The following is a 24,568-nucleotide window of genomic DNA, read 5'->3' as shown; positions in this document are numbered from 1 at the left end:
AGTAGTAGAAAGGGCAATATGTATTATTCGTCTTTGAGCAGACAAGGAAATAGAGGCTCCTCCACTGTGTACGGCCAAGCCTCAGGTCTCCTGACTCCTGGTTCAGTGCCCTTCCTCCTATCCCACACCTCTGCCCCTCCTTCCTCACAAACCAGTGTCCTTGTGGGTTTTACGGCCGGCTGGTTGAGGGCTTTTGCACATAGTTTGCTTAGTTTGAGAATGTGGTAGAGAAGGAATTATCAACCCTTTCCTACAGGAATGAAAACTGAGGCTCACACACAGGTTTTCCAACTCCAAGTCTGAGCTCTTTCCACTAACTCTCCTCTTCCTCAGTGCTGAGGCCAATTTGGAGGGTGACAGTTAGAGTCTATGGGAAGCCTGCAGGGAGGGGCAATGCACAGCTCACTGCACTGCCAGGCAGGCAGTGCTAAAACAGCTTCTCCACAGAGACCAGGCTTCAGGCCCACCCACCTCCATGGCATCGTGTGGACACCGTCCAATCTTAAGACTCTCCTGCCCTGACGTGGCATCCCTTCCTCAAGAGGTTCCATCCTGAGAAGAGTCATCCTGAGGGTGGGGGTGGGGGGGAGTGGACGAGCCCATCTGGAGGAGATCTGGAAGAGCTGGAGAGGAAGAGGAAGATGACTTGGCGGCTCAAAGTCTGGGAATCTGCCAGCCTCTTCCTGAGTCGTGGGGCAGAACTCTGGCTACCCCCCACCCTCCCCAAACCTAGGCACCAGCCAAACTATCTTTCTTACCTGAGTTCTAGTGACCAGTTCTGGGACCGGGTAGTATTCCCGAATCTTAGAGCCAAAAGAGAGCATATAAGGCAGGCAAGGACCTTCAGGATTGTCTGGTCGAAACCCCTCAGTGTACAGAGGAGGAAACTGAGGCCCAGATAAATGATTTGGGCCTGCAACCCAGGCCCCACCTCCCACAGTTTATGCTCTTTCAGGACACCATCATGCTTTCTGCCCTGAGCTGAGGAAGACCTAGAGAAGTCATTTCTTCTCCCTTTTCCTCCAGGCAAAACCCAGACTCCATTTGCCCACAAAACTGATCATCTCTCCTATGTGTTGAATAGATGGATAAATGGAATTTACAGACATCTGTCCCACTTCTCCCCTAATGGAGACCCACAGTTCTTCCTCCTTGGGTACCCTGTTCTACTGTTTTCATGTTTCTTGTGTTTAAAAAATCCCTAGGTTGGCTGGGAGCGGTGGCTCACGCCTGTAATCCCAGCACTTTGGGAGGCTGAGGTGGGAGGATCACTTGAGGTCAGGAGTTCAAGACCAGTCTGGCCAACATGGTGAAACCCCGTCTCTACTAAAAACACAAAAAAATTAGCAGGGCCTTGGTGGCTCATGCCTGTAATCCCAGCTACTCGGGAGGCTGAGGCAGGAAAATTGCTTGAACTTGGGAGGCGGAGGTTGCATTGAGCTGTGATCGTGCCACTGCACTCCAGCCTCCAGCCTGGGCAACAGAGCAAGACTCTGTCTCAAAAAACAAAAACCAAACCAACCAAACAAACAAAAAATCCCTAGGTTGTCTGATATAATTCTCCCACCCTGCAATTTCAATGGAGCAAAGCCCATCTCATGCCCTGCCAGTTTTCCTCCCTTGCTGTTTCTCCTTACCCTCCCTGGTGCAGAACCAGCTATATAGTTTGTGAGGCCCATTGCTGAATGAAAATGCTGAGCCCTTTGTTGAAACATCATTAAGAATATTAAGAGGCGGCTCAGTGCGCAGGCGCGGGGCCAGGCGCCTCCCGCGGCCAGGGGCGGGCGGCCGCAGAGCAGCACGCCCGGCCGTGGCTCCGGTAGCAGCAAGTTCGAGAACCCCGCTCCCGCTCCGCTTCGGTTCTCGCTCCTCGGCCCTTGGGCCTCCAAACACCATTTCCCGGCAGTTCGTTGCGCATTGCGCTCTCCCCGCCACCAGGATGCCGGTGACCGAGAAGGATCTGGCGGAGGACGCGCCGTGGAAGAAGATGCAGCAGAACACGTTCACAAGCTGCTGCAACGAGCACCTCAAGTGCGTGAACAAACGGCGTTGGCGCTGACCTGAGCGACGGGCTGCGGCCCATGTACCGCAAGTACCATCAGCGGCCCACCTTTCGCCAGACGCAGCTCAAGACCGTGTCCGTGGCGCTCGAGCTCCTGGACCATGACAGCATCAAGCTCGCGTCCATCGATAGCAAAGCCATTGTGGATGGGAACCTGAAGCTCATCTTGGATCTGGTGTGGACGCTGATCCTCCGCTACTCCGTCTCCACGCCCCTGTGGGAGGATGAAGGGGATGATGATGCCAAGAAGCAGATGCCGAAGCAGAGGCTGCTGGGGTGGATTCAGAACAAGATCCCCTGCTTGCCCATCACCAACTTTAACCAGAACTGGCAAGACAGCAAAGCCTTGAGAGCCCTGGTAGACAGCTGTGCTCCAGGTCTGTGCCCAGACTGGGAATCCCGGCACCCACAGAAGCCTGTGGAAAACGCAGGAGAAGCCATGCAGCAGGCAGACGATGGCTGGGTGTCCCACTCCTGAAGAAATCATTCGCTCGGATGTGGGCGAGCACTCACTTATGACTTACCTATCCCAGTTCCCCAAAGCCAAGCTCAAGCCAGGGGCTCTTCTCAAACCCAAACTCAACCTGAAGAAAGCCAGGGCCTATGGCAGAGAATCGGAGCCAAAGAAGCCGACAACCTGAAAATGCCAGTGGGCACAAACAGAAAGTGCCAACAAAGCTGCCCCGTCCAGCCAGAAGACCAGGAAAGAGCAGCCCAGTGAGGCAGAAAACTTTTTTTTTTTTTTGAGACAGAGTCTTGCTCTGTCGCCCAGGCTGGAGTGCAGTGGCGCAGTCTGGCTCACTGCAAGCTCCGCCTCCCGGGTTCACGCCATTCTCCTGCCTCAGCCTCTCCGAGTAGCTGGGACTACAGGCGCCCCCACCACGCCTGGCTAATTTTTTTTGTTTTTTAGTAGAGACGGGGTTTCACCGTGGTCTCGATCTCCTGACCTCGTGATCCGCCCGCCTCGGCCTCCCAAAGTGCTGGGATTCCAAGCGTGAGCCACCGCGCCCGGCCATAACTTTTAAACACAATCACTGCTCTACTCCAGCTCCACACCACAGAAAAAGCTGTGCAGTCCCGCACTTACACCCCCAAAAGGTGAAAGGGGAGCCTAGATTTTGACCACAGTCTAGCAATAAGGAAGCCACTCCCCGGGAAGGTGTCAGTAGAGGCCATGGAGGAGCAGCATTGAGGCACTCCTACTCCCTCCAGCGGGATGAGCATCAGTGGAGGTTGAATGGAGAACCTAGACTTTTTCCCCCACTGTTAGTAACGAGATATGTACCCTCTCCTCCCCTGCCAGAATGGTATCATAAAACGCCAGCTACAACAGAACATTTACAGAAGACTCAGAGTTTCATTACATGATACCCCAAATATCCAGTTTCAAAAAAAAAAAAATCACTTGTCATACCAAGAACCAGAAAGATCTCAAACTGAATGAAAAACACAGTTGATGCCAACGCGGAGATGATAGAGATGTTAGAATCGTATGACAAAAATTTTACAGTGGCCATTAAAAAAAGGCTTCAGTAGCCGGGCATGGCGGCTCACGCTTGTGATCCCAGCACTTTGGGAGGTTGAGGCGGGTGGATCACCTGAGGTCAGGAGTTTGAGGCCGGCCTGGCTGACATGATGAAACCCCTTCTCTAGTAAAAAATGGAAAAAATTAGCTGGGCGTAGCTGGGTGCCTGTAACCCTGGCTGCTTGGGAGGCTGAGGCAGAAGAATCGCTTGAACCCAGGAGGCGGAGGTTGCAGTGGGCCAAGGTCAGGCCATTGCACTCCAGCCTGGGAAGGAAGTGAGACTCTATCTCGAAAAAAAAAAAAAAAAAAAAAAAAGGCTTCAGTAAGCAATTAAGAACAATCATGAAACAAATGAAAAAAATCAAAAATCTCAACAAAGAAATAGAATGTCCCAGCAAAATAATAATAAAAATTTAGGAGATACAAAGAACCAAATGGACATTTTAGAACTGGAAATTGCAGTAACTGAAATAAAAACTCATTGGATGAGTGCAATAGCAGGATGGAAGGACACAGAAAATAATCCTTGAACTGGACAAAAACTGGTTGTTTTGTTTTGAGATGCAGTTTTGCTCTTGTCGCCCAGGCTGGAGTGCAATGGCGTGATCTCGGCTCAACGTGGCCTCTGCCTCTTGGGTTGGGGTGATTCTCCTGCCTCAGCCTCCCTAGTAGCTGGGCTTGCAGGTGCCCGCCACCACGCCCGGCTATTTTTTGTGTTTTTGGTAGAGATGGGGTTTCACCCTTTTGGCCTGGCTGGTCTCAGGCTCCTGACCTTAGGTGATCTGCCCACCTCAGCCTCCCAACGTGCTGGGATTACAGGCACGAGCCACCGCACCTGGCCTCTATAAGTTTTTTCTATGTTTAAAACTTTTAATTTCATTTTTGTACTTAATTTTTTTTTTTTTAATAAAACACACACATTAGCCTAGGCTTACACAGCATCAGGATCATCATCATCACTGTCTTCCACCTCCACATCCTGTCCCACTGGTAGGTCTTCAGGGGCAGTAATGTGTGGAACTGCTCTCTCCTGTAATAACAATGCCTTTTTCTGGAATACTTCCTGAAGGACTTGCTTGTGGCTGCTTTACAGTTAACCTTTTTTAAAAATAGAAGATGCACACTCTAAAATATAATAATAAAAAGTATAGGATATTAAGTACATAAACCAGTAGCATTGTCATTTATCATCAAGTATTGTTTATTGAACATAGTTGTACGTGCTGTGTACGTTTCTATGGCTGGCAGCACAGTGGGTTTGTTTATACCAGCATCAGCACAAACACATGAGTAATGCGATGCATTACTATGACATCAGTAGGCAACAGGAATTTTTTGGCTCCATTTATAATCTTATGGGACCATCATCGTATGTGTGGAATATTTTTGACTGAAACTTCATTATGCAGCAAATTACTATATTAGCAAATAAAATTGAGCTATATATAATGAAGAAGTACACATTATAACCAAGCGGGTTTATTCCAGGGATGCAAGGCCTGGTTCACTATTAGAAAATCAGTCAACATAGGCTGGGCACAGTGGCTTACGCCTGTAATCCCAGCACTTTGGGAGGCCGAGGCGGGTGGATCACCTGAGGTCGGGAGTTCAAGATCAGACTGACCAACATGGAGAAACCCCTTCTCTACTAAAAATACAAAATTAGCCAGGTGTGGTGGCAGGCACCTGTAATCCCAGCTACTAGGGAGGCTGAAGCAGGAGAATCGCTTGAACCCGGGAGGCAGAGGTTGCAGTGAGCCGAGATCACACCATTGTACTCCAGCCTGGGCAACAAGAGCAAAACTCCGTCTCAAAAAAAAAAAAAAAGAAGAAGAAGAAAAGAAAGTCAGTCGACATAATCTACCATATTAACAGACTAACAAAGAGAAATTACACAATTCATATCAGTGGATGCAGAAAAGGCATTTGACAAAATTCAATAGCCATCAATGGTAAGAACACACACAAAAAAAAGAGGAATGGGGGAACTTTCTCAATCTGATATAGAGTGGCTACTACAAGAAACTTACAGCTAACGTTATGATTAATAGATTGAGTGTGTTCTCCTAAGAGAAACAAGGCAAGGATGGCTGTTCTGACCACTCTTATTCAACATAATGCTAGAAGTTTTAGCCAGTGCAGTCAGGTAAGAAAAGGAAATAAAAGATATGCATACTGGAAGGTAAGAAATAATACTGTCTCTATTTGCAGATGCAGATGACTGTCTATGTTGAAAATCCCGATGAATCCATGAGGGGTAGAAAACCCAAATACCTCACCCCCTTGAATAAGTGAGTTCAGCAAGGTCACAGTATACCAGATCAATTGTAAAAATCGATTATATTTCTATATAATTTAATGAACAAATGGACACAAAAATTAAAAATAGCATATCCTGTTTATAATTGCTTTAAAAAAGTGTAAATGTAATAAAGGAGTTAATGCTGAAAACGACAAAAACACTGATAAACAAAAGAGACCTAAATAAATGGAAAAAAAAATCATTAAGAATTTTAAGATGGCAATGACAGCGCATTAAACCAAGCATGGGGCCCTGTGCATCTGCACAGGTCACACTCCCATGAAGCCAGCCCCGCACTAGTATCAAGAGTTATGTTTGAGGCTGGACCGGGTGGCTTATGCCTGTAATCCTAGCACTTTGAGAGGCAGAGTGGGTGGATCACCTGAGGTCAGGAGTTCAAGACCAGCCTGCACAACATGATAAAACCCCGTCTCTACTAAAAATACAAACATTAGCCAGGCGTGGAGGGGCGCATCTGTAATCCCAGCTACTTGGGAGACTGAGGCAGGAGAATCGCTTGAACCTGGGAGGTAGACCTGAGATCACGCCACTGCACTCCAGCCTGGGCAACACTGCGAGACTCCATCTCAAAAAAAAAAAAGAAAAGAATGATGCTTGAACTTAATACTCATAGCTGGTCCTGAAAGGTGAAGGTGTCCATTGCCCTGCCTTCCTGACAGACTGACAGACTCCGTGTCACCCGCCTTCCACAGATGAGAATCTCCTTGAGGTTTCACCCCACACAGAGTCTCCAGGCCTCTGCTTCCTGCACCGTTGGGAAATCCTTCTGAGTATCTAAATCTAAATCTTTGCCTTTGGGCCTGTTTCCTCTTGTTCTGTCCTCACTGAATATGGGGAACAGCTGGTCCCTCTGAGTAATTAATTCTTGTAGACTTGGACACAGTCTGTAATTCCTTTTCCCTTTTCTCATTGGGATGACTCTCCAGGGCTTTCTCCAACTCTGGATCTCCAACTCTGACACCTCCCCCAGGTTCTCTGTGTGCCTTGGAAGGCATGGGGTTCACAAGAGCCCCAAAGAGCACCAGTCAGAGGCCAGAGGGCTCAGTGCCCTGGGAAGATGGGGAAGATTCCAGCACTGATGAACAGACAGACCCCAGCCCCCCGGGTCCTCTCTTCCAACTCCCAAAATGTACTCTATTTTTATCTGTTTCACAAACTCTGTCCAGATAGTCTTCCATCCCCCGCTGATGTCAGAAGTGACTCTCAGCTTTTGTCCATCTCGAAGTTTCTGTGCTCAGTGTGCCTCTCAGACTGAAGGCTTCCCACTCTTGCTTCTCAGGACAGAGATCCAGGGGTTGGGGGAGGAAAAGTTGACCAGAAGCCGTAGCGGAGCAGGGAGAGAGAGTGTGAAAGACAGACCCACGGCCAGGCTCCCAGTTCTCCAGCTCGTAGAGAGCCCAAGTGGCTGCTATAATCTGAAAGAGCAGATATCGTAATCCCATAGTACTTCCTATTGGCTGCAGGACACAGTTGTGTCCTGACACTGAAATTTGGGTGTGTCAGGGTTCTGGGAATTCACAACGCTCACAATTCGTGAAGCAGCTGCGGGGTGGGGGATGGGGAGGGTTTCAGCAGAGAAAGTGAGGTCAGTCAATAATTGATGCCTGTCTGAGCTTTTAGCCATTATCTCCCCCAGCCTCTATTCCTGTCAAAAGGTGGGGCGGGGCAGGAGGAGGGGGTCCCTGGCTCATCTTGTGGAATCCCCATATTAGAGTAAGACACCTTAGAGGTCTACTCCTGCTTCGAATACCCACGTCTTTCCAAGTGTCTCTGAGGCCACCCCCTCCCCAGCCTTTTCATTTATTCATTTAATTACCAAACGCCTTCATTGAGGGCCTCCTCTGAGTCAGGCTCAGCCAGCCAGCATCTTTGCTATGAGCTGAGATAAGCATCATTTCCTTCTATTCTCACAACCACCCTATGAGGCTGGCACGGTTTACTATGCCTATTTAGCAGATGGGGGACTGAAGCATGGAGAGGTGTCACTAGCCTACGGTAACACAACCAGCCTGCATTCCTAGTAGGTAGTTTGACTTCAGAGTCTCTGTGGATAACCAGGCGGCTAGGACTAAGACCAGAGTCCTGCAGGTACTTAGATGATTGGAGCAAAGCAGGGCAGTGAGGTCAGTGCTCCCAGCCTGTGCAGGCGCACCAGGAAGAGTCTGTATCCCCCTCCCCTGCCGGTATGAAGCCATTCTGCTTCCCTCCCCAGCTGTCTTGTGTCAGCAGTGTTCTAGGGAGGCTCCATTCCCCACCTCTATCTAAAGCTCCATTTGCTGGGGTGGGGGCCCTGCCTGGAAGGGGAAGGTCCAAGGCTGCTCCCAGCGTGTCCCTCCATTCTGACCGTCCCTGGCTGGGCGGGGGTGTCTTTGTCACCCAGCTGCACAGCGGCCGGGAAGGGCTCAAACCATCCTCAGGGCTAACCCAAGGCCGTCCCTCTGGGCCTGTATACCCCTGTGCTGAGTGCGGATGGGGAGAGGCTGCTGAAGAGAGGAGGGGACAAATGGGGGATGAAGGGGCCCGAGGGAGGGGACTGAAGGATTTGGGCCAAGTCGGGAGTTCCCGAGGGCGGAGCCAAAACGTATCTGGATTTTGCTAGCCCCAAACTCTGCCCTCATTGCTCCGAGCCTCCTAGACCGAGGACCCCCGGGCTGAGGGTGGGGTAAGGATAGGTAGTGTCCCTCCCCGTCCCACCCTCGCCTGTCCCTTCCTCGGTGGCCCCTTCCCGGCGCCCCGATTCCAGGCGGCCCCGCCGCTGCTGCCAGCCGATCCCCCTCTACCCCCGCCCACTACTCCGGCCGCCAGACGTTGCCTACACTCTCGGCTCCGTCTCCCACGGCTGTGGGTCCGGACCCCACGGGACCCCCACGGGACCCCCACGGGACCCCCACGGCCTGAGTCCAAGGCCCGCCCCCTCGGGGAGGCGGATGTGGGAGGCCCGGCCCGGGTGCGGGCCGGCGATCCGGGAGCTGCGGGCGGCTGGGAGGGGAGGCCGCCCTGAAGGGCCGGGAGCGGCGCGGGGGAGGGTCCTGGTCCTGCAGTCCCAGCGAGGGGCGAGCGGCGGCCAGTCGGCGAGCTGGGCAATAAGGAAACGGTTTATTAGGAGGGAGTGGTGGAGCTGGGCCAGGCAGGAAGACGCTGGAATAAGAAACATTTTTGCTCCAGCCCCCATCCCAGTCCCGGGAGGCTGCCGCGCCAGCCGCGCCGAGCGAGCCCCTCCCCAGCTCCGGTCCGGTCCGGGGCCGCGCCCGGACCCCAGCCCGCCGTCCAGCGCTCGCGGTGCAACTGCGGCCGCGCGGTGGAGGGGAGGTGGCCCCGGTCCGCCGAAGGCTCGCGCCCAGCCACCCGCAGAGCGGGCCCAGAGGTGAGTCGAGGCCCGCGGACGGGACCGGGTGGCGGGCGGCCTGACCCCCGCTTCAGTGGGCCCTTCCTTCGGGCGGACCCCAGAGTCACGGCAGAGTGGTCGCGGTAGGCTCAGTCCCAGCTCATTAGAAACGCAAGCTGCCCCTGGCTGACCGCGCACAGCTACCCATGACTCTACCTGACACTTGGAGGGGACTGGACGGGACCGGACTGGAAATCAGAAACTTGGTTCTAGTCGGGTGACCTGGGGCCAGTGACTTCACTTCTCTGTTCTCCTACCCTCTTCATAAAATGGGCAGTGGGATTCTTGTCTTGCTCTACTCACACAGAAGGGATCACACGTCCTCCAGGCTGCTGGGTGGACCTGGAGTGAATGCCTACTTCCACAGCTGTTGAGCCTCCCCGCAGAGCTCACCCGTCCCAGACCAGTCCTTCCAGCTGTTGCTTGAGGAATCTGATACTATCAGTCCAACCCAGGAGTCTCACCCTAGCCCCGCATGGTCAGTCATCTCCTTGCCACGACCTTCCTTCAGGATCCAGGCCAGAGGGGACCCCAGTCTCCCTCCAGGCTGGGACCCCAGATTTTCCATGGAGGCCAGTGCTGCGAAACCCATGGCTGGGCTGGCTGCCCCAGCTCCTCTTTCCTTCTCCAAGGACAGGGGCATAATGGACAGTTACTCTCACCCTCTCTATGTATGGCCAGCTTCTGGCTGACTCAGGATCTGTCCTAATACCTGTCCTCTCACCTGTCCTCCCATCTCATTGGTTTGTTAGAAATAGCTACCATTGATTGAGTACTAACTATTAGACACTTAGATATATATATTTTTTTCTCATGTAATCCTGGCCAGAACCTAATGGAAGAGGGGTTACTATGCCCACCCTACAGAAAAGGAAACAGACATGAATATGGGACTTGTCCAAAACTCCTTGGATGGTGGGGTAAATGGCATGGTTGGGGTCTTGATAACATTTAAGTGCTTACTGTGTACTACTTATACTCTGCTAAATAACTGTACTACATTTTACCTAAGAGATAACACTATTATTATTCCCACTTTACATATGATGGGAACCCTAAGCCTCAGAAAGTTTAAGTAACTTGTCTCAAATTTCATACCTCTAAGTGGCAAAGGCAGGATTTGAACCCAGGTCACCATGCTTCAGAGCCCGCACCCTAACCTCTGTGCTACACTGTGCTGCCTCCATGGTCTGCCTGAGACCTGAAAATCCAGGCTTGTTCCACTGCATCACCCCGCTGTGAAGGGCGAATAAATCACATGGATGGATCGTAAGGGCAACCCAATATGAACAGCTGGGTCTGGTCCTCTGCTGTTGGGGTAAGGCCTACTGAAGTGCAGAGTGAGTCCAGAAAGTTGTGCTCGATATGGCGCTTCTCCAGCCCTGTGACAATCACTGCTGTGCTGAGCCACTGCTGTTGATGGGAGTAGGTTTTATCAATCCTTCAGGTGTGCTGGGGAGAAAAGGATTGATAAGCACCTTTCGGGCATACCACTACTCTGGCTCTCCCCACCTGAGGCTGAGACTTTGACTAAGCCTATAGCCAACAGATGATTTCTGGGCAGCAACACCATCTTTGTTGCCTGGGTCAACGTAGTGAGACCCTATCTCTACTAAAAATAAAACTGGGCATGGTGCTGTGCCCCTGTAGTCCCTTGGGACTCGGGAGGCTGAGGTGGGAGGATCACTTGAGCCCAGGAGTTCAAGGCTACAGTGAGCTATGATTGCACCACTGCACTCCAGCCTGGGCGACTGTGCAAGACCCTGTCTCAAAAAGAAAATAAAGAGCAAACAAAAACGCTGTCTGCATTTAAACAAATCTGAGTAGGGCACCCGTTAATAACAACAGTAGTGGGCAATTCGTTCATGTCCACCAAGACCCATGTCTTTTTCTTCCTTCGAGGGACTCATCTAACCCCAGACAACTGGAGGAATAACAATGACCAAAGGAAGGATTTATTATCAGCAATTTAAGTTTATTAAGACACGCTCAGTGACTATGGACAAGAAACTTAACATCTCTGAGCCTCACTTTCCCCCATTGGACTGTTGTGATGATTAAATCAGATAAACCATTCAAGTTCAGTACTTAGCACATAATTAGTACTCAGAGAAGGTTAACTGTTATTATTAAGTATTTCATAGTGTTTAGCTAACATTTGAAATTAGTTTAACGTCTGTAATTTCTGGCCAACAATAGTGATGCTTCTGTCAGCAGGAGATCTTTCACAAAGTTTTGCTTAGAAGTGAAAGGATCCTGCCAGGCCCCAGGAGTCTGTTTGTGCTACAGTCAGATTTCAGGGCAAATCGTACAGAGTCAGCTCTGAGTTTGGACTGGTCAGGACTCAGCACCCTCCTGTACTTGATCTCACACTGGGTCCAGTTAAAAATTAGACAGTCCCAATTTTACTCCATCACATTCCCAGGATTAGACCATAGATGGGTTCTGCAGATGCAGACAGGCCTCACTCCACAGTGTCACCAAGTCCCAGCTTTGGTGTTTACCCTTGGCTGTCCCTTCTGTAGTAGACGGGGAGGATCCTGCGTGGGAGTGAGTGTCCCCTCCCTCTGCATCCCACTCCCACTCACCCAGCAGGGCCCTGTACAGCAAAATGAAAGCAGAGGAACCAAACTTAGCGTTGTGCCCACACAAACTGATCAGAACTCCCTGGGGAACTTTTAAAAAATGCATGTTTCTTGCTGATTCCAGGACTGAATCAGAGTCTGGAGTGAGGGTGAAAGCAGTGAATATGCTTTTCTCATTGAGCACTTCAGGTGATTCTGATGCATGATAAAGTAGAAGGAGGGTGGACTGGGGCACGGCCAGAGAAGTAGAGGTACAGACAGAGGGTCCTAGAGGAATGCTGGATTTTAGCCTTATTGTTAGCCACTTTTTTCTTTCCACCTCAAACCCTCTCCTTTGCAGCTTTCTGGGCTAGCAAAGGCCGCCAAGGATGGCTTCCTGCTAGTACCCCAGTGGGCAGATTCAGCTCCTCTAGAGTGCTCTCTCCATCCCATCCCACCGCTGGTCCTGCCGCACAGTGCTAGCCAGAGTCCTCATTGGCTGCGGGAGGGGCAAGGGGCAGGAGGTCAGGCAGAGGCTGAGGACACAGCTGCAGCAGCCCAGGGCTCTGTTTCCTCCCCCAGCCTGGGCCTCTGGGGCAGAGGAAGCCCAGGCAGGAAGGCCAGGCCTGCCACCAGCCAGAGAGACCTATGAAGCCCCCCTGCTCCACCCCTAGCCATACTGCCCTCAGAGCCTCAGCATCTTGGGTCTTCATCTGGCACCATTCTTAAACTATGGGCCTTCTGAAGCCTCTGTGGCCATGTGCCCAGCCCTGTCAGGCTCACCATGTCATGCCAAAGGACAGTCTCCTGCCTTGTGCCCTGCCTGAGGATCCAGTCCCCAGACACACACCTGCACACGCTCCACCATTCAGAAAGTCCTGCTGCTGTCTGACCAGGGTCCTTCTTGCTGCAGCTTTAGCCGATATCTTCTGGTTCTAAACCTCTGAGAAATGAAGACTGCGTGGCTTCAGAAGCACTAGTTGGTGTGGGACCTGGATTGGGGACTATCACAGACCAGAATTACCCCCCCAACACTCTCCAACAAACTTCTGGAAAAGTTCAACCCTAGTCAGCCATGGAACGTCAAACATTCAGTGTCTAAGTGTGTTTCACTTCCCCCGCCACATCACTGGCCCTCCACCCACCCTTTCCTAGATGGCAAGGGGAAAGAAGGGGGCCAGGGAACGGCTCCAAGAGGGAGCTTATACTCTGGTGACCTTGCAGAGAGGTTCCTGTACACTTGGCATGACCCTGCACCGTCCAAGCTTTGCGTGGTTGTTACAGCCCTGAGGGCTTGGACATGGGCTGCCACCACCGGATAGGGACAGAGTGAAGAGAGCACTCGATTAGGAGTCTGGAAACCTGGGATGTACTCCTGCTGGTGCCAGTGAGTCCTGTCTGACCTGGGACAAGTCTTCTTCCCTGTATGAGCCTTACCCCTCTCTTCTGTAAAACAAGGAGCTGGATTTTGTGATTCACAGGATGTCCACCTAGAATTCTGTCATGTGGGTGTCCCAGGCACAAGGAACTAAGGGTAGCAAGGGACTAAGGGCATATTTAAAAAGCCCCTCCAGACCTTGTGGCTGCTGCAGCCCACCCTGAAAATATGCCCTTAGTTCCCTGCTGTGCGTGACTCCTGCCTGTTCTATCCAGACCTCAATCTAAACAATCTTGATTCCTGTTCCTGGCTTGGCAGGACCCTGAATGGCAGGAAGTGAAGACAGGAGCCTGTTTATGTTTGAGGCAGCCAGGGCTGGGGGGGCACTGGGAAAGGGTAGGCAGGGGTGGAGGCTGTGAGGGAGTGGGAAAGAGACACAGAACAGAAGGGGAGCTGCTGGAGAGATGCTCCTTCTACCCCAGTTGGGTGCTCCCTGCGGCTCTCCCAACCTGCCTCCAGTCTGAGCTCAGCAGCAGGGGTGCAGAGCTAGGGTTTCCCCAAGCTCTCAGTCACTTAAACATTGCTCTCCACCCTTCACCTCTAACAGGATGGTTTCCATGGGGAAGTGAACCAGGACTTCCCCTGCAGGCCCCGCCCCAAAGCCAGGCGGCAGGGAGTAGGGAGGCGGCCTCCCTGCCTCCCCTCCAAAAAAAACTCCGTGATTTCCTCCGGGCAGGAGGGAGCCACAGCCAGCGGCTGTCACATTTCGTGGCTCTTACTCCACCTCTCTTGCTCCTCTCTGCAGGGACCATGACCTTGGGCTCCCCCAGGAGAGGCCTTCTGATGCTGCTGATGGCCTTGGTGACCCAGGGTGAGTACTGGGGGAGCAGTTAGGAAACAGGAACCTGGACAGAGAAAGGGCTATCTGGGCCCGGATCAGCTCTGCCTGCGGCTGAACTTGAGAAGCTGGGGAGAATCTAGGAGCTTGACTGGAGAGTGGAGGACAGTGAGGCCCCATTACACTCAGCCCCCAGCTACCCCAGCCCTCCTTTGCTCTCCTCTTGGTCCAGACCTACAGGCTGGAGCTCTGTCAGGCTAGGGTGGAAGCCTATATGTGGGGTGGAGGGACAGCAGGTGTTGGCAGGCCAAGCCTGGGAGAGCTCTCAGGGCTGGGGCTGGGAGGGGAGGACCTAGGAGCCAGGAGGCAACAGAAGCCTGCTTTTCAGAGTGTCAGCTGCCCTGAGGGGAGGGTTCTGAGGGAAGGATGACTGAGGATGAAAGTAAGAGACCAAAGCTTCAAGGTGTTTGTCTGAGGGGTCAGACGAGAGGGACACTGGGACAGAAATGGGTGTCGGGCTCAGCCTGTGGGAGCTGGGCCCACAGTGCCTGAGCTTCCGGTGTGTCTCCCAGGCGACCCCGTGAAGCCGTCTCGGGGCCCGCTGGTGACCTGCACGTGTGAGAACCCACATTGCAGGGGGCCCACCTGCCGGGGGGCCTGGTGCACAGTAGTGCTGGTGCGGGAGGAGGGGAGGCACCCCCAGGAACATCGGGGCTGCGGGAACTTGCACAGGGAGCTCTGCAGGGGCCGCCCCACCGAGTTCGTCAACCACTACTGCTGCGACAGCCACCTCTGCAACCACAACGTGTCCCTGGTGCTGGAGGGTACGTCCAGCTGCCCTAGCACTCCCTCCCCATCTTCTCGGACCCTGCCCTCCCTTCCCTCCTTTCCTCTCATGCTCTGGCCAATAAAGGGGCTGGGGGCGGGGAAGTGGGTGGGCAGGACTCTGGGATCTAACTGGCAGAGTGGTCTGGCCCGAGGTGGGGGGAGCTGACCTAGTGGAAGCTGAGCCTCAGTGTCCCCCTCCCCCAGCCACCCAAACTCCTTCGGAGCAGCCGGGAACAGATGGCCAGCTGGCCCTGATACTGGGCCCCGTGCTGGCCTTGCTGGCCCTGGCGGCCCTGGGTGTCCTGGGCCTGTGGCGTGTCCGACGGAGGCAGGAGAAGCAGCGTGGCCTGCACAGCGAGCTGGGAGAGTCGAGTCTCATCCTGAAAGCATCTGAGCAGGGCGATAGCATGTTGGGGGTATGGGCCTGGGGACCTGGGACACAGGGTGGAGGGGGGCAGATAGGAACTGCAGAATCAGAGGGGTCACCCAGAGATTAGAGCCGGTGGGGAGCTGGGCGAGTGAGGAGCTTGCAGTGACCCAGCAGGTCCCAGGTGGAGGATAGAGAAGGGGGCTGCGGCTGGTTGTGGCAGCCTCTCAGTGGCCTCTCCGTACCCCCAGGACCTCCTGGACAGTGACTGCACCACAGGGAGTGGCTCGGGGCTCCCCTTCCTGGTGCAGAGGACAGTGGCACGGCAGGTTGCCTTGGTGGAGTGTGTGGGTGAGCAGTGGGTGAGCCCGGTGGATGAGGACCAAGGGCTCTCATGAGCCTGGAGGGGTGAGGGAGTTCTTGGCTACTGGAATCACAGGCGGTGCCAGGCCTGGGTCAGAATTGGAATTCTGCTGGGCAGGGAGTGGGCTGGAGATGGGCCAGGGCTAGGTTCTTCTTTCTGCAGGACCAGGGTGGAACGAGAGGCAGCTGGGGGTGGCCTGCCGCTGGATTTGGGTCTGGATTAAGTTAAACCTAAGAGTCTGGGGTTCTGTGGGTGGGATGGGCAAGGGAGGCAGTGCAGCATCAAGATGTGGGGCTCTTCCAGGGCTCTGTGTGCCCAGTGTGTAACCCTCACCTTCCCCTCTGGCCATCAGGAAAAGGCCGCTATGGCGAAGTGTGGCGGGGCTTGTGGCACGGTGAGAGCGTGGCCGTCAAGATCTTCTCCTCGAGGGATGAACAGTCCTGGTTCCGGGAGACTGAGATCTACAACACAGTGTTGCTCAGACACGACAACATCCTAGGCAAGGGGAGAGGCCGGCTGTGCCAGGCCTGGGGCTTTGCCCTGCTGCACTCAGGGCTCAAGTTTGCAGACCTCCAGACATTAACAGAACCCTGAAGGACTCTCAGCCCACTTGCAGCACCAACCTCTTTTTTATTTTATTTATTTATTTTTTTGAGACAGGGCCTCGCTCTGTCACCCAGGCTGGGATGCAGTGGTGCAATCTCACTGGAACCTCAATCTCTTGAGCTCAAGCAGTCCTCCCGCTTCAGCCTCTTGAGCTCAAGCGATCCTCCTGCTTCAGCCTCTTGAGTAGCTGGGACCACAGGCATGTGCCACCATGCCCAGCTAACTTTTTTATTTTTTGTAGAGATGAGGTCTCCCTATGTTTCCCAGACTGGTCTCAAATTCCTAGGCTCAAGCAGTCCTCCTGCCTTGGCCTCCCAAAGTGTTGGGATTACAGGTGCAAGCCACTAAGCCAGGCCCAGACCCAACCTCCGACTCCAGCTCTCTCTGACCTAAGCCACATCAACCCCCACCCACAGATCTAGCTTAGCAGTGACCCGGCCCATTCTCTCTCCCCCAACCCCACCCTGACCCTGACCACTCCAGCCTCCCTTTGCCCCAGCCCCTTGGCTGAGTCACCCGACCCTTCTGCACACAGGCTTCATCGCCTCAGACATGACCTCCCGCAACTCGAGCACGCAGCTGTGGCTCATCACGCACTACCACGAGCACGGCTCCCTCTACGACTTTCTGCAGAGACAGACGCTGGAGCCCCATCTGGCTCTGAGGCTAGCTGTGTCTGCAGCCTGCGGCCTGGCGCACCTGCACGTGGAGATCTTCGGTACACAGGGCAAACCAGCCATTGCCCACCGCGACTTCAAGAGCCGCAACGTGCTGGTCAAGAGCAACCTGCAGTGTTGCATCGCCGACCTGGGTGAGCTGGGCGGGGCAGGGGCGCGCCCTTCACAGGTGGGCGGAGCTTGTGCGCTCTCCTTTCTTTTGCCTGTGGGCGGTGACCATGATTAGCACTTGAAAACTTAGAGGTGCGTGTTGTCTCAGTTCTCCTCCTCAAGACCCCACGAGTTGTCTGAACACCCTTTTCAAACCCAGACTCCTTCCACCATACCATCCTGGCTCCAGGAGTTAGGAGAAAGGAGGCAGGAGCCGGGAACCTGGGTTCTCATCCTGGTTTCGCTAACGACATCCCTCCCCATCACCAGCCTCCGGGTCTGCTCTGTGAAGTGGGCTCATAATGCCTGCCTGGCCCACTCACATCCCTCCGGGTTCTTGGGAACCTAGAGAGCACTTCACAAGCAAAGAGTACCTGGGGCCGTGGTTCTCTCTGTGGCCACTGTCTTCCAGTCCATCTCCGTGCAGGTCTCCATCTGCCTTCCCCTCTCTGTCCCACTGTTTCTCTCAGTCCCCACCTTGCCTACCCCCTGGATCCCAGGTTCCGGAGAGGGGCAGGAGTAACAGGCCTCACCCCCGCAGGCCTGGCTGTGATGCACTCACAGGGCAGCGATTACCTGGACATCGGCAACAACCCGAGAGTGGGCACCAAGCGGTACATGGCGCCTGAGGTGCTGGACGAGCAGATCCGCATGGACTGCTTTGAGTCCTACAAGTGGACTGACATCTGGGCCTTTGGCCTGGTGCTGTGGGAGATCGCCCGCCGGACCATCGTGAATGGTGAGGGCCCACCCTACACAGGGTAGGGAAAGGGGAATCAGCTTGTGGAGCCAGGGGCTGCCTGCCATGGCCAATGCCCATGGCCTGGGAGGTTTGCAGCCAGACCTCCTGGCACCCCTTCCATGCTGCCCACCAGCTGGTTCAGCTGAGTGACCTTTTAAGGTATAAACCTTAAAAACAGATAACAGGGTCTGTGAGTCTGGCTGTGAAATCTTGGGTACATGATAATAACAGAAATATTAATAGCAGCTAATGCTGATTGAGCTTAAATATGTGCCAGATGCCATGCTATGCACTTTACATGTATTATCTTATTTAATTCTTTGGTATGGACAAGGCAGTGGTATTGCTTAGTGGCTAAGAGCATAGCCTTGGAATCAGACTTCCTGGGTTCTATTCCTGATTTTGCCATGACTGTGCACAGGTTATTTGACCTCTCTGTGCCTCAGTTTCCTCATTTGTAAAATGGGTGCAGTGGCTCATGCCTGTAATCCCAGCACTTTGGGAGGCCGAGGCGGGCAGATCACCTGAGGTCAGGAATTCAAGACCAGCCTGGCCAACATGGCAAAACCCTGTCTGTACTAAAAATACAAAAATTAGCCGGCTGTGGTGGCACACACCTGTAATCCCAGCTACTCAGGAGGCTGAGGCAGGAGAATCGCTTGAACCTAGGAGGCAAAGGTTGCGGTGAGCCAAGATCATGCCACTGCACTCCAGTCTGGGCAACAGAGTGAGACCCTGTCTCAAAAAAAAAAAATTAATAAAATAAATAAATAAAATGAGAATAAAAATAGCTTCCAGTTGTTGAGATAATCCAAGTATTTAGAACAATATCTAGAGCTAAATATTAGTGGCCGTTATTGTTGTAGATGGAATGAGTGCCTGACCTCATATTGTCCCCATTTGACAGCTGAGGAGGCAGGGGCACAGAATGACAGTGGGCTTGAGGCAGCATCAGGGTCCGAAACCGGGCAGTCTGCCCCGGGGCCAGTGCTCATCATCACTGTGTGCACACAATGCATGTGAGTGCCTGCACTGCCTGCTTATTGCTGCCGCATTGTTACTGTGGGTTGCCACAGGGGACTCTGATTTAGAGGGATTGCGGCAGGTAGAGGGACCTGCCCCGGGCAGACAGCCCTGAGGTCGATGCTCTCTCAGCCCTGGAGTGGACGGAGGATGGGTGGGTCGTCTAGACTGGTGGGAGCATTGTCAACCTTTGAGGAGGATGTCCATGGTGAGGGACTTCCAGGAGTCCTGACAGGTTGGGGACAATCTTCAGGATATGGCTGGAGCCCTGCTTCTTGGGGACAAGGATGTCCTCATTTCCTGAGCATCTACCAGGAGTCAGCCCTATGCCAGACTTCATTTATCCTCGGCGATCATTGACTGAAAACAGAGGCCGTGGTGTCACCAGTCCCCTGGGGAGACTCATGAGGTGCTTAGATTCCTTAAGACTCTGGGCATGAATTGCCAGAGTGCGCTCTAAGGAGACTGGGATCGGGGGAAAGAGGAACCTGGAAGAAGCCAAGGCTCCTTGGACCAGGCTGCAGGGCAGAAAGGAAAGGCTGGGAGGAGGCTGCCTGGGGTGGAGGGGGAAGCTCCATCAGCCCCACACGGACTCGAGGCGCATTATAAACACTGTAATCTGGTGTCAGCCCCGGCACTGATTAAAGGCCCATTAGACACACTCAGCCTGTGCAGCACTGATTAGGGCGTGAGCGGCACAGGGGCCGGCCTGGAAGCTGGCCACGGGGAGAACAGCTGGCGAAGGCTCTATCGAGGTTGCGGCCTGTGTGGCCATGGCCCCCCAGCCTCGGGCTGGGAAACAGGATGGGGCACGGGGCTGTCTGCAGCTCCACAGGCATTGTTTTCAGAAAGCTAAAAACTGTGAACTGGGGACACCAAGAGGAGGGGTCAGCGCTGGCTGCAGGAGTCAGCAGAGGCCTGTGCCATCCCTGACACGGTGTTGTTACGTGGACCTGGGTAAAAAATAAGTGCAGCTCAGAGGTCAAGAGCACATGCTTTGGTGTTAGACTGTGGGCTTAAATCCTAGCCCTGTCACTTACTAGCTGTTGATCTTAGACAAGTTTCTTAAACTCTCTGGCCTTCATTTCTTGGCTTATAAAGTGGAGCTAATAGTATTACCTACCTCACAGGGCTGCTGTGAGGATTTCATGCAGAGCTCTTAGGACAGCACCTGGCATACGGTGCTCAGTAAACATTTGGTGTTATTATTATCAGGCATGTGTGATAGTTGGGGCCTGGGAGCAGTCCCAGGCACTGGGTGGAAGGCAGCTGAGGAAAGACTGGAACAAGGCTGGCCTAGGAATCCGAGATGGGTTTCAGTCTTGCCTCTGCCGTTACTAGCTGTGGAACCTTGGGCCCCACTTCTCTGAGCATCAGTTTCTTCATCTGTAAAATGGAGGTAATACTAGTACCCACCCCATAGGGCTGTTGTGAGGACAAACAGGATAAAGCACATAAAGTGTTTACAGCAGGCCGGGCGTGGTGGCTCACGCCTGTAATCCCAGCACTTTGGGAGGCTGAGGCAGGCGGATCACGAGGTGAGGAGATCGAGACCATCCTGGCTAACACGGTGAAACCCTGTGTCTACTAAAAATACAAAAAATTAGCCGGGCAAGGTGGCGGGCACCTGTACTCCCAGCTACTCGGGAGGCTGAGGCAGGAGAATGGCGTGAACCCCGGGGGGTGGAGCCTGCAGTGAGCTGAGATCGCGCCACTGCACTCCAGCCTGGGCGACAGCGAGACTCCGTCTCAAAAAAAAAAAAAAAAGTGTTTACAGCAGAATAGCTGGCACGTGCCATGTGCAAAACAAATGGCAGTCATTAATATTAGTTAGAAACACATTTATTGCATTATATCGTCCCTCTCAGGGGTAGCATGTCCAGGCCACTGGTTTCTGGCCCTTGGATAGAGGGTAGAAAAGGCTCTCCTCTGGGTGGTATTGGGCCTCCTTGGAGTCGCAAGTGATTGTCCTGTCCATTCTCCATTTCCAGGCATCGTGGAGGACTATAGACCACCCTTCTATGATGTGGTGCCCAATGACCCCAGCTTTGAGGACATGAAGAAGGTGGTGTGTGTGGATCAGCAGACCCCCACCATCCCTAACCGGCTGGCTGCAGACCCGGTGAGGCCTCTGCTGGGACTAGGATGGCGTGGGGTGGTGGCTCACAGCTGGGATTTCTGGGCCCAGGAACTTGTGTCTGAGGCCTCTGCTTCATCTCAGATAGATACTGAGTGTCCTGGTTAGGGCACCTCTCTAGGTACTCCCTCTTTCAACCCTGGCCCATGCTCCCTGCCCCCAGGGCCATCTGGTCATTCTGGGATTTTAAGAACCTTCACCTTCCCTGTGAAAAGTCAGAGGCTCTCTGTGGCTGTGTGTGTGTGTGTGTTTGAGAGACAGGGTTTTGTTTGCTCTTGTCACCCAGGCTGGGGTACAGTGGCACAGTCGTAGCTCACTGTAACCTCAAACTCCTGGGCTCAACCGATCCTACTGCCTCAGCCTCCCCAGTAGCTAGGTGTAGAGCACACCACCACACCTGGCTAATTTTTAAAATTTTTTGTAGAGACAAGGTCTTTTATGTTGCTCAGGCTTATCTCAAACTCTTGGGCTCAAGTGATCCTCCTGCCTCAGCCTCCCAAAGTGTTGGGATTATAGGTGTGAGCCTCCACACTTGACCAGTGTGGTATTTTTGTTGCTATTTGTCTTTGTTGCTGTTTTGTTGTTGTTTGTCCTTGTTTTTTCTCAAAACACTTCACTTATACAGAGACACACACACGCATATCAACACATACAAGCGTGAATATCTTTCTGAACATACACTCAGAAATATACACATATGCATATATGCCAGACTGTTGGCCCCATGAGGACAAAGAACATGTCTTTTGCTCACCCTTACATCCATATTACCTGTCATAGTATCTGGCTCACAATAGGTGCTAATAAATATTTACTGAAAGAATGAATATATTCTATACATGTATACATATATGTATACATAGACATACATTTCTGTACAACGTACATATCCGCAAAAAGCCACATGTATGCATTCCTGTACACACACACATACGCCTCACTTTCAGGAGCCAGAAGTGGGGCTAGCTCATTCCAGGCCCTGGGATGGGCTGACGAGCTTCCTGGGATGGGTTGATGAGCTTTTTGGGATGGGTTGCTCCCCGGACACTTGCATTTTTAGGGCAGTTCTCACTTCTCAAACTTCCACAGTCCCCTGGGCCCAGCCATGGCTGATGGAGGGACTGGAAGACACTGCCCTCTGCACTGGAGTCTTAGGCTGTGGATAGGGATGTGGTAGCCCCCAGGCTTGAAGAATCGGCCCCTTCCTGTGGATCTTGGCAAAGGTGGGGATGGGGGTAAGGTGTTTCACAGATACTGCTTGCCCAAGGGGGCTTGAGTGCTCCCGAAGATCTGAGTTCTCTCTTTCTGTCCTCCCTGTCTTTCTCCATCCCTTTCTCACTCTACTCTCTTCCTCTTCCATTTTTGATTTTTTGTCATCCTCTGTTCTCTCTCTCACCGCTTGTCTTTCCTCTCACTCTCCTTTCCAATCTCTCATCTCCCTCCTCTCATCCTTTCTCTCCTGCTTATGTCTCCCCATTACCGGCCATCCTCCGCATCTTCTTCCCATCTTCTCTGACCCACCTCTCTCTGCATCTCTCTCCCGACCCCCTCCTCTTCTCTGCATCTCTCTCTCTGCCTCCTCTCCTCTGCACCTCTCTCCCAACCCCCAGGTCCTCTCAGGCCTAGCTCAGATGATGCGGGAGTGCTGGTACCCAAACCCCTCTGCCCGACTCACCGCGCTGCGGATCAAGAAGACACTACAGAAAATTAGCCACAGTCCAGAGAAGCCTAAAGTGATTCAGTAGCCCAGGAGCACCTGATTCCTCTCTGCCTGCAGGGGGCTGGGGGGTGGGGGGCAGTGGATGGTGCCCTATCTGGGTAGAGGTAGTGTGAGTGTGGTGTGTGCTGGGGATGGGCAGCTGCGCCTGCCTGCTCGGCCCCCAGCCCACCCAGCCAAAAATACAGCTGGGCTGAAATCTGATTCCCTGCTGTCTGGCCTGCTCAAAGCGGCAGGCTCCCTGACGCCTGGCTCTCTCCCCACCCGCTATGGCCAGCAGGGTGCACCCCCTACCACCAGGACAGGATGCAAAAGAGGCTCCAGAGTCAGAGTGCCAAGCCGGGGAATCCCAGTCCCAGACTCAGAGCCTGGGCCTGCACTTTGCCCCCTGCCCTTGATCAACCCCACTGCCCCACCAGAGCTGCCAGGGTGGCACTGGGCCCTGTCCAGCCCTCAGCACACACTTCCCTGCCAGGCCTCAGCCTCTAGCATAAGCTCCAGAGAGCCAGGGCCCATCAGTTTCTCTCTGTGGATTTGTATCTCAGCTCCATGATGCCTTGGGCTTTCTGGTGTTTGCTCCATGTGACAAAAGCAGGCCTGTCTCAGGACCTTTTTTTTTCTTTTTTCTTCTTTTTTTTTTTTGAGATGGAGTCTTGCTCTGTCGCCCAGGCTGGAGTGCAGTGGTGCGATCTCGGCTCACTGCAAGCTCCGCCTCCCGGGTTCACGCCATTCTCCTGCCTCAGCCTCTCCGAGCAGCTGGGACTACAGGCGCCCGCCACCACGCCCGTCTAATATTTTGTATTTTTAGTAGAGACGGGGTTTCACTGTGGTCTCGATCTCCTGACCTCGTGATCCGCCCGCCTCGGCCTCCCAAAGTGCTGGGATTACAAGCGTGAGCCACCGCGCCTGGCCCTTTTTTTTTTTTTTTTTTTTTTTGACACGGAGTTTCGCTCTTGTTGTCCAGGCTAGAGTGCAATGGCACGATCCCGGCTCACTGCAACCTCTACCTCCCAGGTTCAAATGATTCTCCTGCTTCAGACTCCTGAGTAGCTGGGATTACAGGCACATGCCATCACGCCCGGCTAATTTTGTATATTTAGTAGACAAGGTTTCACCATGTTGGCCATGCTGGTCTTGAACTCCTGACTTCAGGTGTTCCGCCTACCTCGGCCTCCCAAAGTGCTGGGGTTACAGGTGTGAGCCATCGCGCCCGGCCAGGACCTTTGTTTCTTATCTACATATTGGAAGATTTGGTCCTGATGTCCTTTGAGGCTTCTTTAGTTCTAGTTCTCTGACATTTCAGCCTGTATGAGAGCTAACTTCCTCAGTCTCATCTATTCCTTATGCTCCAGCCCCTGGCAATTTGCCTCAAGATGGGGGTTTGAAAATAACTTTACCCGACTCCAGGAGTGTCTGGAGCACCTCCCAGTCTAAGTCTGCAAGCTCCAATTCTTGCCTAAAACCATGCCAGTGGCCACCCTTGGGCTCAGACAGCTCTGGGCCTTTTGACCACAAGCCAGCCCCTCGCCCTCGCCCTCTCTGTGGCATAGTCTCCTCTGCCCCAGGACTGCAGGGCGGCTTCCTCCAAGGCTTCCAAGGCGCAAAAGAAATTCAGCTATCCATCCAAAAAGCCTCCAGCTCCCCTACTGGCCCCTGGCTCAGGCCCACACCCCTGGCCAGGCCCAGAGAGTGTGTCTCGGGAGAATTCAATGGCTCTAGAGAGACACACAGAAAGTTTGGCACTTGGAAATTTCAAGGATGTATGTATGCTCACGTATGGAGCAGGTTGTCCTGGCCCCTGGGTGCAGGGAAGTGGGTTGAAGGGGAGCTTGAGGAATATAAGGAGCGAGGGTGGGGACTCAGGCTATGGACAAGGACAGCC

The 24,568-nt window shown here is 53.3% G+C and overlaps 1 protein-coding gene and 1 pseudogene across 2 annotated transcripts; both read left to right on the top strand.

The window, feature by feature from the left end:
• The first annotated feature begins 1,939 nt into the window (after positions 1-1,939).
• On the top strand, positions 1,940-9,278 carry LOC115836302 (annotated as a pseudogene).
• Positions 8,487-22,890, top strand: ACVRL1 (activin A receptor like type 1). 2 transcript variants are annotated; one of them, XM_012508353.2, is made up of 11 exons: positions 8,487-8,572; positions 9,076-9,274; positions 14,043-14,108; positions 14,648-14,899; positions 15,108-15,319; positions 15,522-15,621; positions 15,987-16,133; positions 16,776-17,051; positions 17,609-17,806; positions 20,824-20,954; positions 22,580-22,890. In XM_012508353.2, exons 3-11 carry the CDS (start codon positions 14,048-14,050, stop codon positions 22,712-22,714), a joined length of 1,512 nt encoding a protein of 503 aa, XP_012363807.2. In that variant the 5' UTR covers positions 8,487-8,572; positions 9,076-9,274; positions 14,043-14,047; the 3' UTR covers positions 22,715-22,890. The 2 variants fall into 2 exon arrangements, with proteins under 2 accessions (XP_012363807.2, XP_004088654.2); XM_004088606.3 differs by lacking the exons at positions 8,487-8,572; positions 9,076-9,274 and having other exon boundaries at positions 14,009-14,108.
• Positions 22,891-24,568: the final 1,678 nt, after the last annotated feature.

This window comes from Nomascus leucogenys, chromosome 8 (assembly GCF_006542625.1).
Source record: "Nomascus leucogenys isolate Asia chromosome 8, Asia_NLE_v1, whole genome shotgun sequence".
Classification (NCBI taxonomy): domain Eukaryota; kingdom Metazoa; phylum Chordata; class Mammalia; order Primates; family Hylobatidae; genus Nomascus; species Nomascus leucogenys.
The sequence above is the reverse complement of the archived record's forward strand: the minus strand, read 5'-3'. Positions and strand labels throughout refer to the sequence as shown.